Source organism: Sciurus carolinensis, chromosome 8 (genome assembly GCF_902686445.1).
Source record: "Sciurus carolinensis chromosome 8, mSciCar1.2, whole genome shotgun sequence".
NCBI lineage: Eukaryota > Metazoa > Chordata > Mammalia > Rodentia > Sciuridae > Sciurus > Sciurus carolinensis.
Genome location: NC_062220.1, coordinates 7,462,354 through 7,477,607, shown reverse-complemented (window position 1 = coordinate 7,477,607; position 15,254 = coordinate 7,462,354). Strand labels below are relative to the sequence as shown.

Genomic DNA, 15,254 nt, shown 5'->3' with positions numbered 1-15,254 from the left:
TACAGTGGGATAATACAGTAGAAAATGTGTAATGATCAAATCAGGGAAATTATCATTTCTGTCTCTTCCACCATTGTTTCTTTGGTTTTAGTTCTTTATAAAATAGGTAATATACTGTGAACAACAGTCACCCCATTGTGCTGTAGAACATAAGAACTTATTTCTCCTATGCAACTGTATTTAGGGACCCACTATGCAACTTCCCTTTTTCCCTCCTCCCCGCTCCCCTGAGAGGTGTCTTTGAACTGACCTTTTAAAAGTGGGAAGAAGGGCATTCTAAATGGAGGAGACTTGACCAAAGCAGGATGCAAGTATACACAGCCTGCGACACAGACTGGGGCACATACACATAGTAGTCCATCCTGTTGGCTAGAGGGCAAGGTGTGAGAAGTGGAGTCCAGCTGAGAAGTTGGGATTTTCTTGATAAAGGGGAGCTGAGGAACACTGAGCCAAAGACTGGCCTGATTCCAGTTGTGATTTGGGAACATTAGTTAATGCTATTTGGAGGGAGTGGAGTGGGGAGTGGAATATGTTAGAAGGGTTTCTTTCTTTCTTTCTTTTTAATGCATATTCTTATTTTTCTTGGGGCGCTGAGGATTGAACCCAGGGCCTTGCAAGGCAAGCACCCTACCAGCTGAGCTATAGCCCCAGCCCAGAAGGTTTTTTTTTTTTTTAAACTTTTTTTTAGTTGTAGTGGACGCAATATCTTTATTTCTTTAATTTTATGTGGTGCTGAGGATTGAACCCAGTGCCTCACATGTGTGAGGCAAGTACTCAACCATTGAGCTACAGCCCCAGCACCCCAGAAGGGTTTTGAGAGAGACCGAACAGGAGCCAATGAGGGGTTGGGGCAGCTGCAGTGGGAAGGTAGGAGACAAGGTTACCAAAGCAGAATCAACAGATGTGATGCTTAGGAAGGCAGGACCATGTCTTAGTGGATCCCACACGAGGTGCTCATCAAATGTTGGTGGAATGAACAAGCGTAGTGGGCATCACAGAGCAGGCAGGCAGAGTTCTATGATGGAAGAAGGGAGGCTTGCTTATTCTTCCAGTCTCCCTTTGCTATTGCTTCCCCTGCTAGCACCTTTATCATTCTTTGTGTGACCGCTTCCTGACTGCAGTGACAGGCCTGGACTGTATGTCAAGGAGGGCCTTGGGAATTCTCTGTGAGCTGCCCCTACCTCTTCCTGGGACAATAGCATTGAGCAGCCTGGCCCCACTCTGATCCTAGGTGTGACTGGTGACCCTCAGACCTTGATGACTGCATCTTGCTGGTAGTCACCCCTGCTAGAGTTCTGGGTCTTGGCCTCCACTTGAAAAGGCCAAGTGTTGTCAGTTCACCTAAGAGGTACCCAGGCCTGGCCAATGGATTTAAAAAAATTCAACCCCATAAGAGACAGATTGGGGGCTGGGGTTGTAGCTTAGTGGTAGAGGCACTGGGTTTGATTCTAAGTACCGCATATAAACAAATACAGGTCCATTGACAACTAAAAAAACATTTTTAAAAAAAATTAAGAATGAAGGTAATTTAATTTATATCAAGGCTACACCTGGTCTGACATCTGGAAACTACATTATGGTACAAAGTGTGTCTTTTAAAAATAAATTTATAAAATCAGCATGGGAGTGAAGGCGGCTTTGGGAGCTGATAAAAAGGGCACTCATCCTCAAACTATGACCCCTGGCTCAGTAAACCATCTCCTGGGAACTGTAAATCCTCACCATTCCCACCCATTCCAGCCTCAGACCTAGAAATACTGAGGTCTGTGCCCAACAATCTCTTTTAACATGCACCCAGGGCAAACTGGAAGCACACTGACATTTGAGTACCCCTGACTTAGAGGAACTTTCTAAGATACTAAGACCAGCTGCCAAAATTATAACACACTTTCCTCAGTAGAGCTCATTAAATATTAACATTTTCTTCCTCTCTAATCCATATTCTAGACTGCATTGAACATTATTTTTTAAAATTATTTTTAGTTGTAAATGGAAACAATACCTTTATTTTATTCATTTTTTGTGGTGCGGAGAGTCGAACCCAGTGCAAGGTAAGCACTCTACCACTGAGCCACGATCCCAGCCATTATTATTTTATAATGTGATAATTTACCAGCATTTTATAATCTTTATTGCACTGATCCTTGATGAGATCCTGGTGAAGTTCTTAATGTCTTCACAATTTGTCTTTTAGATGGGATTAACAAATATTTCCAAAATGGGGCTGGGTTGTAGCTTAGCAGTAGAGCACTTGCCTAGCATATGTGAGGTACTGGGTTTGACTATCAGCACCATATAAAAAAAAATTAAATAGGACTGGGGATATGACTCAGTAGGTAGAGTGTTTGCCTCATATGCACAAGGCCCTGGGTTCAATCCCCAGCACAATAAATAAAATAATTAATAAGGAAATGGAGACTTACAAAACCCCTCAGGGGAAAAGGGAGCTCCTGAATCTGACCTGCCACAATCTCCTTTATCTGCCAAAATCCTCCTGCTCACCGAAAATAAGCCTGCCCAAAGTAAGTGACCAACTCCTTCCATGACCTGGCCCTGCTGAACCCTTGTTTTAGCCCATTGCCATTTTCCCTCTTGAAAATGTGCCCTCGCTGCTTCATAAAGCATCGCTGCTCCGTTGAGGTCTATCCCCTTTTTTTTCTTTTTGTATTCTCTTTCATTTGCTTTCAAATAAAATAAAGGTATTGTGTCCATCTACAATAACAACAAAAAAAGAACTCCAAAGTGAATAATACTTTGATTTGAACTTTGTTTCCTTAAAGTAACACTCCTAGCCCCAAATTCTAGGGGTGCATTGTAGAGAGGATGTTTCTTTATGTACTTACTATGTTAACTGACCACACTTACGTTAGAATAAAATATTGGGGGGAAATAATTTTCTGCCTCCCTCAAAAAACAAATCGAAACATACAAAGAAGCCTTGAAATAGTTTATAGCAGAAAGAGTTTGCAGACTTGTTTGACAAAAGACCTTAATTAAGAGGAACAGAAGATGCAGAAAAAGCAGGGAGGAAAAACCCTGAGCTGCACGTAGAACACGTGACTCTATCTGCGGGGTTAATTCTGGTGTTTCAGAGCAAGGCTCTCCCGTGGCAGAGGAAGAAAATGGGCCGGTGGAGTGGGGCCTCAACCGATGCTCCATGAACTTGCTGTGATCCTGGCCTGCAGCCAAGGCTAACGGGATCCCCAGGTGGGAGCGACGGCAGGGCCAGGCTGGGTGCAGAGAGGGGCTTCAGGCACACCAGACACCTGCTGGCCTGGTGGGTCCCAGGGTGAATGAAGAAAGACCCAGAAACAGGCGAGGTGGGCTGCGGTCGTGGCGGTGGTGGAGCGCTTGCCTAGCACACTGAGGCACTGGGTTTGATTCTCAGCACCACTTATTAACAAGTGAGTAAAATAAAGGTCTATCAACATTAAAAAAATAAGAAAAATACGGAGAAGGTGAACTCCTACAGGACAGGACTGGGGGAGGAGAGGCTTCCCTTTTTTTTTTTTTTTCTTTTCACTTAATGAAATGATAAAAGGAAGTTCAAACACCTTAAAAACCTACTTTGCTCAATCTAAGGAAAGTCCGTCTCGTCGGTTGGAGGCGCTGAGACAGCAAGTCCTGGTCCGTCCTGCACTGCGGGCGCGGCCGCTCCTCCTCCCCCTGCAGGTGCTCGGCCCAAGCGTTGAACTTTCCCGCGCGCTTCCTCCGCGGAGGCCGCGCGGGGCGGTGCGGGGCGGCGGCCGCCTGGGGGCCCGAGGGGCGTGCGGTCCTACGGGCTGCAGGGGGCGCTGTGCGCGCCCTCGGGCGCGGCCGCCAGGCGCAGCTCTTTTTTAAAGGGCCCCCGGGGCACGTGGCTCAGGACGCAGCTCGCGGCCGCCCGGCAGGAGCTCCGGGGCTGGGCGGCTCCCGCTCCGCCGCCGCTGCCCGCGCCAGGCCCCCCAGGCCGGCCCGAGGAGCGCAGCCCAGCGAGGACGCGGGCCGCCATGGCCGAAGCGGCGCCCGCGCGGGTAAGCGCCCCGGCTGGCGGACGCCGCCCAGGCAGGGCCGCCGCGGCCGCGTGGCCTGCGCGAGGGTCCCGGCACGCCCGGCCGCGGGGGGCACTGCAGCCCCGGTCCGCCCCCGTGGCTAGGCCCCGCCACCCGCGGCCGCCTGCAGGCCACCGACCCGGCGGCCCAGCGCCAGGCCCCGCGCGCGGGGCCCCGACGGCGCGCGGCCCGCGACCTGCCGCTCCAGGCCCCTGCGAGGCCGGGCGCCGGAGTCCCGCCTGGACACGGCCACCGACTCTGCGAGTGAACCGCGGAGCTGTGCCCTCGTCCATTGTCCCTTTTGGGGCCTGTGGCCCGAGCTGGCAGGGAGGGTGGGTGGCCGAGGCCGGGACTAGACGCGCTGGCCCGAGGTTGCGCACTTACCCTGTCCTGTCGAGCCGGGCTGGACCTGGCCGGTGGGTATCTAGTGTCCCACCAGATTCTACTGAAGGAAGGATACTGGCTACTGTTTACAACAGGTTTTCATTCCTTTTTAAGAACGATGGTTTTTATAGTTTTAGAATGCTGGCTTGAAGTGTGCAGCACGGCCAATTCAGAGAAAATAGCCCTTTGGTCACCTTGACATACTAGAAAAGGACGTTTATGTAGTACTAAGTTATGTTATGTCTACTACGGATACAGCTTGGCCAAGTTTCTGAGACCTTCATTTTCCTGGGTGCTCCTAAGGAGAACTTTCTCCCTGTTGCTGGGTTTGAGTGCAATAGAGAGCAGGCTGGGGACTGCAGTTTTATGACCCTGTTCTTAGAGAATCCCTAGAAGACCTGTCAGCCCCGCCTGGCCTGGCCACCTTCAGTACTGCTTGGCCTTTCCTATTCACCTACACCTTTCCCTCAGCCATCTTGCAGCACCTGAGAGCCCAAGAAGCTTCGCAGCAGGACAGATTTGCCCAGACTCTTTGTTAGCCCATCCTGTTACATTGTTAAGACTCAACTCTTGGTAGCCATGAAATAGCATAATATTTGCATATAACCTACAGCAATCCTCTAAATCACCTGTAATTCCTAATACAAGGGAATTAGATTGCCTGTAATTCCTAATACAAGGGAAATGCTGTGTAAATTGTTATGCTCTGTTGTTTAGGGAATAACGACAAGGAAAAAGTATGGACATATTCTAATTTTTTCTTTCCAAGTGTTTTATTTGGCTTTGTCAAATCCTTGGATGTGGAACCACAGATACAGAGGGCCAGCTGCATTTCTATACAGAATTTTTCTCCTGGAGAAAGAAGAAACATCAATTTTTTGTGCAACTCCCTCCCTTTGTACATTTACTATGATAGGTGTTCACTTATTGTTACTGAAGGAATGCATTGTTCCATTATTAACTTATTCAATAAATAGTTAAAAAGCATTTTCTGTGGGTGAGGCACTCTACAAAGCAGGGATCACAGTGGTAATGACACACACCCTTGGAGGGCTATGTTCACATGGGGGAAACAAACCTAAGGCAGGTGATGAGTCCACATTATTAGCGCGGTGAAGGAAGGGGCTAATGGGCTTTGGGTCAGTGCAGCGCTTGGGGAAAGGCTCTGTGAAGTGGCGCTTAAACCTGGAACCTCAAAGGTGAGGGGAACCAGGCCTAGCGAGTTGCATGGGAAAGCCCAGGAGAAGGTGGAGGAGAGCCAGCTGCATCCCAGCCATGGGAGCCACGTGGCCCAAGTGCAGCAATGATGGAATGTGTCAGGTGCCACGAGCTGGCTGGGTATGAAGATGTTCAGATGTTACCTCCGTGTGCTGGGAGTACTGGCGAGTTTGAAGCAAGGACCAAAATAGTCTAGTTTGTGTTTTAAAAGATTACTGACTACAGTGTGGAACATGTATTGTGTAGGACAAGGTTGAAGAGGGGAAATCAGGTGGGTGGGATTGCAGTGGCCCAGGCTGTGAGGCGGTGGGGCGTGGCAGTGGTGGTGGAGGAGGAGAAAAGTGGGTGGATCTGAGATAATTTCAGCAGTCAACCAAATGGGGTTAGATGTTGATCTAACCATGAAAGGGTCAAGGTGTCAGTCTGTCTGTCCAGAAGGCTCTTAGCAACATGAACCAGGACTGGGGCATTGCACATGTTCAGTGAGGGCTTCCACATCAGACTTCCAGCTAAGTTGACGCCCTCAGAAGCTTTTTTCCAAACTGCTGAAAGATGATGGAATAAAAGGTGGAGGAAGAAAAGGCAATGCGACTATTTCCTAGGGTGTTCCTGAGCCAGAGCATGGCCATCATCAACATCATTGTTATTAGCCAGCTACTATAACAAAGTATAACAGACTGGTAGCTTAAACAGAAGTTTTCCTCCTCATGGTTCTGGACGCTGGAAGTCCAAGATCAGAGTGCCACCAGTTTGGTGTCTGGTGAGGCCTCTTCCTGGTTTGCAGTTGGCCACCTTCTCAACAGAGCCTCACTATGGAGAAAGCTCTCATTGCTCTCACGTCTCTTCCTTTAAGGGCACCAGTCCTATTCCACCCATCTGTGTACCTCCCAAACACCCTACCTTCACATGCCATCATATTGGAGATTAGTGCTTCAGCATGCAGATCTGGGGGAGACATAGATATTCAGTCTGTAGCTATTATCACCGTCTCAGCCCCAACAACGTAGGACTCACACTATTGTTTATGTGCAACACATTACACGAACAAAAGATTGTCTCATTGTTTTTTCAAAATGCTATTATGTATACACTATTGTTCTAGACATTCTATTTTCTAGATGTGGAAATTAATTTGAAAAACCTTTCCTAAAGTCACTCAGTGTGTGGTTGTGGCTTGTGAGCTCCTTGGGCTCATGTTCTTGTGCAACCAGCCTTGTCCCTTCATTCTCAGGAGAAACACCCCAAGAAGGGGAGTCACCCGAGATTGTAGATGGCCATTTTTCCTCCTCTTTGCCACCTGCCAATACCCTGGTTCAGCCACCATCTCCAGTTACCAGAACTGGACTCCTACTTGACATCCTGGCTCCTTTCTTCCAGCTCTCTGGCCGGCAGGGTCTCCAGGAGCTGCACTGGAGCAGGAGTCATTCCAAGTTCTGAGTTGGAAATTTTGATTGTATAATTTTGGTAATATCTCTCTCTTCTCTTGTTTTGAGCAGGTTCCAGAGAGGGACAAGCCAGTAGAGGACCAGAGGCCTCCAACACCTCCATCGCCCCAGCTAGCTGCTGAGAAGAACTCGTACCTCTACTCCACAGAGATCACGCTGTGGACCGTGGTGGCTGCCATTCAGGCCTTGGAGAAGAAGGTGGATTCCTGCCTGGCCCGATTGCTGGCTCTGGAGGGACGCACCGGGGCAGCCGAGAAGAAGCTGGCTGACTGCGAGAAGACGACCGTGGAGTTTGGCAACCAGCTGGAGGGCAAGTGGGCCGTGCTGGGGACCCTGCTGCAGGAGTACGGGCTGCTGCAGCGGCGGCTGGAGAATGTGGAGAACCTGCTGCGCAACAGGAACTTCTGGATCCTGCGGCTGCCACCTGGCAGCAAGGGGGAGGTCCCTAAGGTAGCCTTTGGGTACCCTGGAGTGGGGAGCACTGGGGGCTGTGCCTGTAAGTGTGGGTGAGCGAGTGTGACACTGTGGTTCCAGGTGCCCGTGACCTTTGATGATGTGGCCGTGTACTTCTCCCAGCCCGAGTGGGGCAAGCTGGAGGACTGGCAGAAGGAGCTCTACAAGCACGTGATGAGGGGCAACTACGAGACGCTGGTCTCCCTGGGTAAGGGTGTGTAGGAGGATCTGGGCCTCCATTCCGGGTTGACCTCCTGCAGTCTGCATCTTTGCTTTGCTTCTTTTTTGGGGCAACAGGGCCTGTCCGTGGGTATCTGGGACCCAGCTCTTTACCCATCCTATCCCTGTTCTGTGCGTAGATTATGCCATCTCCAAACCCGACATCCTCACCAGGATAGAGAGGGGAGAGGAGCCTTGTCCTGAAGACCAGCAAGGCAAGGAGAAGGGGAGTGAGGAGGAGGCAGCACGTCCGAGGAGGCTGGATGCTGGTGAGTGGCTGCAGGAGGGAGTGACTGGGCACAGTGACCACAGGCTCACTCCCTTTCCGAGAACTGCGAAGGGAGCACTGACCCTCATCCCAGAGTGGGCTGTCTCCAGGGCACGCTGGGCAGGGGCAGGTGGAGGGCTTTTCTTTAGAGCCCTGTGGTGTATGACCTGTACGTTCCATAATTAGTAGGGCTGAGTGTTGCTGATGTGACCATGTAGTAACGTTGGTGTCGTCAGTGCTGTCTGTACCCACCTGCCCGTTTCTGCTTCCCAGCTCCTCCTGCAGCAGGAGGCTCTTGTGGCACTGGAGTCCCTTTGTGGGATGGGCCCTTGGGAGCAGGACGGGGGCCAACTCCTCCCACAGCCAGTGTCCAAAGGTGACATTGCTTATCAGAATCCTCTGGGGGGACTCTTTTTTTTTTTTTTTTTGCAGTGCTGGGGATTGAACCTAGGGCCTGGTACATGCCAGGCAAGCACTCTACCACTGAGCTATGTCCCCAGCCCTGGGGGATGTTTTTGAATATAAAAAAAAAAAATAAACGAGAGCAGAGAGAACAGTGAACCTCCAGATTATTGCCAAGACCCAACAAGATCTTGATTTTTCTACATGTGCTTCATCGGTCTCTGCTTTTTCTACACACAGCCATAATACCATTTTTATACCCACAAAAAAACCATCTAATGCCTGGTGCTTGTTCTCTTTCCCCTGGTTGTCTCAACAATATTTTCAGTAGGTATTTGGATCCTAATCTCATAACTCAAAGTCTGTGCATTCCATTTGGTTTATAAGTGACTCTCTCTTCTTTTTTTTCTTGGTGCTGGGGATCAAACCCAGGGCCAGGCAAGTGCTGTATCACCGAGCTACATCCCCGGCCTGTGTCCTCCCGCTTTTCAGCAGCTTCTTTGAGATATAATTTATACAGCATAGAATTCCTCTGTTGAAGTACACAATTCAGTGGTTTTTAGTATATTCAGAGTTGTGCAACTGTCACCACAATCTAACTTGATAACTTTTGTGTCCCATCAAAAGAAACTTTACACCCATTAGCAGTCACTCCCTGCTGCGCTCTCTCCTGATGTATTTCATCCTCTTCATAGGTATTTTCCTTAAAAACAAAAACCAAAAAACCAGAGCTCCATTTCTTGTGGGAGGGGTACATGGGACATGTGCTCATTTTGGAGCTCATGGTTTGACAACCTCGGTGACACCTGGGTCGTTGTGACTATGCTGGGAGGCGAGCCCTGACAGACATTTCCTGTAGACTTGGATGTGAGGAGGACAGGTGTAGGGATGAAGAGTTGTCTCAGAAGGGACTACTTCAGGGCTGGGGACATAGCTCAGCTGGTAGAGTGCTTGCAAGGCAAGCACAAGGCCCTGGGTTTAATCCCCAGCACCGCAAAAAAAAAAAAAGAAGGGACTACATCTTTGGGCTCCCTGATGCTATGGAGAGTGGGTTGGAGGGGGAGGCCAGCAGCCACCATGATGGCTGGTGGGACAGACAATACTGTGTTTCCCCTCCCTGCCCTAAGCAGCAGCCCTCTGTCACGTCCTGGCTGTGAAACCTGTGTGGATTATCACACTATGCAGTCCTTCTGGACATGAGGCTCTAGAGAATATAGCAGTTGGATGACAGGTGAAGCCACCTCATCATCACACTCTGTGCTTGGTCTGATATCCCAGGATCCTGGGACTCTGCATTTACACACTCCCCAGAGGGTCCCCGGCCATCTGGCTGGGAGATCTTCATGTTGTGCTCAGTGTCACTGGTTTGCATCCCCTAGGTCTCCCTCCATATCCAGAGCAGGTCCCCAGTCCCGTCAGCCATGCCCAGGAGGAGCCAAAAGAAGGGCAGGCCCCTCAACATCAGCAAGACGAAGAAGCACGAGTGACCCCACCCAGGGTGGGCACTGGTGAGTGAGGACAGCCAGGACAGCACCGTGAATGGTGTCTTTTGGCAGTGCACGGGTTCCAAACACATGGCACTGAGAGGCCATGCTAGAAGCTCGGTGGGAGAGATGGCTGGGGATATGACTGGGCCGAGCTGCACGGGTTCCTGGGGAAGGGGCTCCTGATCTAGACCTCAAAGAAGGTAGGTTTTGGATTTTCAGTGCAAGAAGACATCTGCGTGGAGCTTTTGGGGGCCTGGGCACACTTGTCTGGCTGGAGCAAGGGGAGGGATGTGGATGGAGCCTCCTGGGGCTTCTTCCAGGGCAGTATATGTCTCACGCCCAGCACAGCGCTGGGATGGCATGCATGTTGTAGTTCTCAGTAAATGTCCTCCTTCTGGAGACTGCTGGGAAGGCTGGCTTTAGTCACCTCTCCCAAGTTGTGTTTGCTTCTGTTCACAGGCAGTTCCTGCCATCCTGCACTGGAACTGTTAACTCAGAGGACACTGTGCAGAGCATTGGGCCTCTAATCCCGAGTCTCGCTTTCTGTCTCAGCGCACACTGGCTACTCTGGCTCCTCCTCCCTATTCTTCTTCTTGCTGCTGGCCCAGCTTCGTGTGTTGCCTGTTCCCCGTGGTTCCTTTGTATCTCCCCCACTGAGTGTGACCTTCTGCAGGTGGAAGTGAAATCCCCTTCCTTCCCTAGGTGCTCCTTCCTGGCCAGTGTAGAAGTTTGGGCTCAGCTCATGGAATCAGTCAGGTGGGACCTTCTTACATATAGGAGGACAGTATCCCTGCCCATTGCAGACCTGAGACTCTGCTGAGGCCTCCCCAAACCCTCTTTCCTTTTGAGGACTATCAGGGTGACAGTTGCAGAGGGACAAGTTGTGAGCCTAAGCTTGCATGGGGATTGTGGGTGTGGCCTTCCTACCTCTCTTGTTAGCTCTGAAGTCATCTGGATCAAGGCCTGGGGGCCCCTATTCCTGGCAGGCCTGCTGAAGAGATGGCCTTGTCTCTCTGCAGGAACCCCATGTCAGGAAAGTCCCCATGGGATTCTCTCTCTCACAGGGTCTCCAGCAACCACCAGCATTTTGTCCTCAGTTAAACAGGAGGGAGAATCTTCAGAGGGGGAGTCACCAGCTTCCCCTCCCAGGGACATCATGTCCAGTCTGGGGCCAGGTGAGTAAAAGGAGAAGGGCACCTGTCACCATGGCAGAGCCACACAGAGCTCAGAGGGCCCTTTGGGAGTAGCAAGGTCTGGTGATGGGACCTGATGAGGGGCTTCGTCCGTCCTGAGGCTTCCTTCCTTCTTCCCTCCCCAGGTGTGACCCTGTGGGCTGCAGGGCCCAGGTCAGCCTGTGGTCCTAGTCTTCTCCCTTGTGGTCTGACCTGGCTGGGAAGGTACTGCTGGAAAATAGGCTGCAAGCCACCAGGCTATGGTCTGATGGTGACCGAAAAGTCATTCCACTTTGGTTCCAGCCTCACAGCAACCCTTTGAGGTGACCCAGGCTCTCAGCCTTTGGTGTTTTGGACTTGGCATGTATTGGCCTACAATTTAAATTTAAGTCCCTCTGCCGGAGTCTGAGGGCACAGGGCCAGGAACCTTGTTTTCTTGCACTAGGGACTTTTGAAAGCCATCTGCGAAGACTTCAGTCTTAGGTCTTGACCCGTCTCTGACCACTGTTGCTGCCTCGGTGTGAACTTTTCACTGTTTTCCTGGCAGCTCCTGCCTCAGTCCTACCTGAGTCAGGGGAGACCTGCATTGAGACCCAGGCAGAAACATAGGCTGCCCCACAGGGTGCTCTGAGAGCAGGGTATGAGCCCATTTGTTATGTGGATGAGTGACCCTATGTGAGGTTGAGTCACTGGCCTTCTCTGGGCTGCAGGGGCCTCTCCCCTGGTCTGGAGGTAATTGGGGCCCATGTGTTCCTTGTCCTTCATGGACCATAACTACAGACATCAGAACTCTTAGGGTCCTGCCTACTCCTCTACCTTGGCCAAGTGTCTCACTGCCTAGGGCTCTCCTCCACCTTCCCACCCACCTGTCTCCCACCAGTCTGTGCTCTGACCCCACGGGCTATCTGGCAGCTGTTTTTTGTGGCTTACTTTCCTCTCTCCTGGTTCCCTAGCTCAGCCCCCAGGAGTGAGGAGTAAGATAGCAAACAGGACTGAATGACAGAGACAGGGCAGTGCCTGCCTGGTGAGGCCCTGTGAGCACTTGGAAGAGAAAGGATTCAGGGGATGCGGGAGTGGCAGCCTGGAAGCAAGCCCTGGGTAGGGTGACCTGGAAGAACTGTGTGGTCCTTTTGGAACCAACATAGATTCCTTTGCCAGGTGGTGGTGGCATGGCCCTCAAGACAGAAGCTCAGTCCGAGGAAGAGATGATGCCTGAGCAGCTCCTCCTGGGGTCTCCAAGCCGGACCAAGTGTAGAATACCCAAAGGGCACAGGAATAGGACTGGAGGCCCTAGGCGGCATCATGCCCAGGGGATGCCAAGGGTGCGGGCAGGGGAGCCCCGGCCACCAGGAGCCATTGGGGAGACACCCCGTGTCCTCCCTCGCCGGCGGGAACGGACCTTCCCCTGTCCTGACTGTGGGCAGAGCTTCCGCTTGAAGATTAACTTGACCATCCATCAACGGACTCACGTGGAAGAGGAGCAGAGGGAAGCTCTGGGTGGCTCACCCACCGGGTGGGGGGATGACCACTCCACACTGGAGCCCGGGGAAGTGGTAGTGCCTGGCCCTGTCATCCGCTGGCTCCCTGAGGATCGCGGGGGGCCCCGCTCCCTGGCAGGCCATACCTTCCTGGGGCGGAGGCCAGCAGCCACCAAGGTTTACCACTGCAGTGAGTGCCTGAGGTTTTTCCAGCAGCGGAAGAGCCTGCTGCTTCACCAGCGCCTGCACACGGGCCACAATCAGGGCTGGCCTGCCTGTCCCTATTGTGGCAAGGCCTTCCGCCGGCCCTCGGACCTCTTCCGTCACCAGCGCATCCACACTGGCGAGCGGCCCTACCAATGCCCCCAGTGTGGCCGGGCCTTCAACCGAAACCACCACCTGGCTGTGCACATGCAGACTCATGCCCGGCATCGGGGGGGCCTGCATTTCCCTGTGCCCTCCACAGGCCAGGGGTGCTCACCCCCGCAGGGTCACAGCCATGCAGAGGAGGGCTGACCAGGCAGGAGCCTGCCAGGGCACCCTCTGGCCCACCTGCATCCCTGGCAGGACCTGTGCTCTGTCTCTTGGGACCTTTCCTTGTGCCTGATGCTGGTCCCTTATTCTGGGATGACTTGGAGAGAGTTGTTTTTTCCCCTTATTCATGTGGAAAGCAGTGGCCCTTTTGATGACAGCATATATGTGTGACAAAGTGCCTCTGTTTTCTCTTTCCTAAGTGTGTCACTCTTAGCTGTTTTTTCTACATTCCTGACTTGCAAAAGATCCCTGAAGACTTAAGGAACACCAGTTTTTGGTGTGGCTTTTGACTGGTGCTATAGTCAAGATGATCAGAGATTGTGGTCCTTTCAGGACGGGCCATAGAGACCTCGGGCACTGGACTGACTGCACAGAGATCTGTCTGTGGTCCACTTGAGAAACGGCAGAGAGGACAGAAGACCCAACGCTGGAAATTTGCATTTTGTACTTTTGTTACCTTGAGACTTTTTTCCCTTTGTATGGAGACTTTCTAGTGCTTTTGTAAGTGTTGTGTGTAGTTGCAAAGAGGACCAAGAACTCCTGAGGGCCGGAAGTCTTCTGCCACCTTCTGTGTGGGGCTGGCAGGGCAGGAAGAGGTGCTCAGTCTGGACCTATGGGCTTTGATGGGGAAGGTTTGGCTGCTGTCCTAGAAGCCAAGCTTCTCTCCAGGTATGTTTCTCAGCTCAGGGTGACTCCCAGTGTTTGGAGTCTCCCTTACAGAGCAGTCTTATCTGCTGTTTACTTTTGCTATCAGTCAAGAGGAGAAAGGAAGCCAGGAGTGGATGGTCTCCCCGCTAAGGTCTCAGAATTCATGGGTGTGCATGACCCATTGACTGGACCCCAGAAGATGCCTTGAGGTGCTGCAGAGTGAGCCCAAGAAGACCTTCCCCAAGGGAAGACTGACAGAAACTGGGTAGCCTGGCAGGACTTGTCTCCACGACTCCTTTCTCCTGGTAAAGAATCTGGGCTCTGGGGCTGAGTTGGGTTAGGAGGTTGGGAAGCCTTCAGCCAACTCTAGGCTCACATTCCTTGTGTGTCAGAGGGTGACAGCTCCAGTGCATCACCCCACCTTGGAGCTGTTGGCCTGAATTTAGAGACTGAACAAGTAAGAAGCTTGGTGGTGGTCTTAGTTTCAAGTTTAGGGCCTCCTTTTTCTTCAGTGATTTCCTGCAGTTCCCTCAGGCAGAACCCCCCAGGAAGGACCCCTCTTTTCTGGAGAGTGAAGGTTCCAGTTAGAGATTAGACCATCCCACTAGGCTGGTGATCTGGGCACCCTTTTCCCAAAGCATCGGTTCACACTGAGCGCGTTCAGATGATAGTGTCAAGCTGCACAGAGAAGTGGTGAAGACGCCTGGTTTCTCATACTCGGTCACACCACCTTGGGTGCTGGGGTCCTGGCTGTGCCATTTCCTGCTGCCCTCACTCCCTTTCCAAAGTCCTGAACAGAGCTGGGATCGGATAGTAACGTTGCTGTCATCCTTAGGGCGAGGGAAGGAAAAGAGTTTGACAGGTTAGTCAGGATCCTGAAGAGGCACCAGCCGTCTCTGCGTGTGGTTCCTGCTTGTCTGGACCCCAGCCCCAGAGGCAGCTGTCAGCAAGCACACAGGCTGTGATGCAAGTGTAGCTGCGCAGAGCTTAACCCTCAGCTACAAGAGCTCATCTCAGGTATTCTGGTGATACCTCAGAGCTCAGTTTTGCTCAGTCCTAGGCCTGCTTTATAAGTGCTAAATGCCCTCCGTAAATGCAGGCGCTCACTTGCAAGGCACAGGTGTCTTTCCCATATTTTCAAAGCATTCAGTGCTCAACTCTGGGCTAGGCGTATTGGGTTTGCCCTGTCACTCAGGAGGACGTGTTCAAAGAATGCTCCTTAGGTTGCAGCAGCCCAACCGTGCCCCACAACCGGGAGGTGGAGCCTTGGTTGGGTCCTAGACTCCCAGCTCTGGACCTCAACGTCCTCATTTGTAAAAGAAGTGGTTGGGCCGCGAAGACTCCTTACAAACTGTGAAGGTGGCAGTCTCTTGCTTTAGTCGGTGCTTAATAAACATGTTGCCATAAATGATGCTGCCCGTGACCTGGTTTCTGTTTTGCAGGCGGTGAGCGGCCGCTCTGGTCAGTCAGTTGGCGACGCCGTGGGTCGCTGGCCCTGGGAAGGGCAGCCCCCGC

At 51.9% G+C, this 15,254-nt stretch overlaps 1 protein-coding gene across 1 annotated transcript; it reads left to right on the top strand.

Moving 5' to 3' along the window:
- Positions 1-3,772: 3,772 nt before the first annotated feature.
- Znf783 (zinc finger protein 783) lies at positions 3,773-15,137 on the top strand. The gene is made up of 7 exons (XM_047560565.1): positions 3,773-4,013; positions 7,130-7,528; positions 7,613-7,739; positions 7,891-8,019; positions 9,800-9,928; positions 10,972-11,082; positions 12,238-15,137. The coding sequence occupies exons 1-7, from the start codon at positions 3,990-3,992 to the stop codon at positions 13,071-13,073; spliced, it is 1,755 nt and encodes a 584-aa protein (XP_047416521.1). The 5' UTR covers positions 3,773-3,989; the 3' UTR covers positions 13,074-15,137.
- Positions 15,138-15,254: the final 117 nt, after the last annotated feature.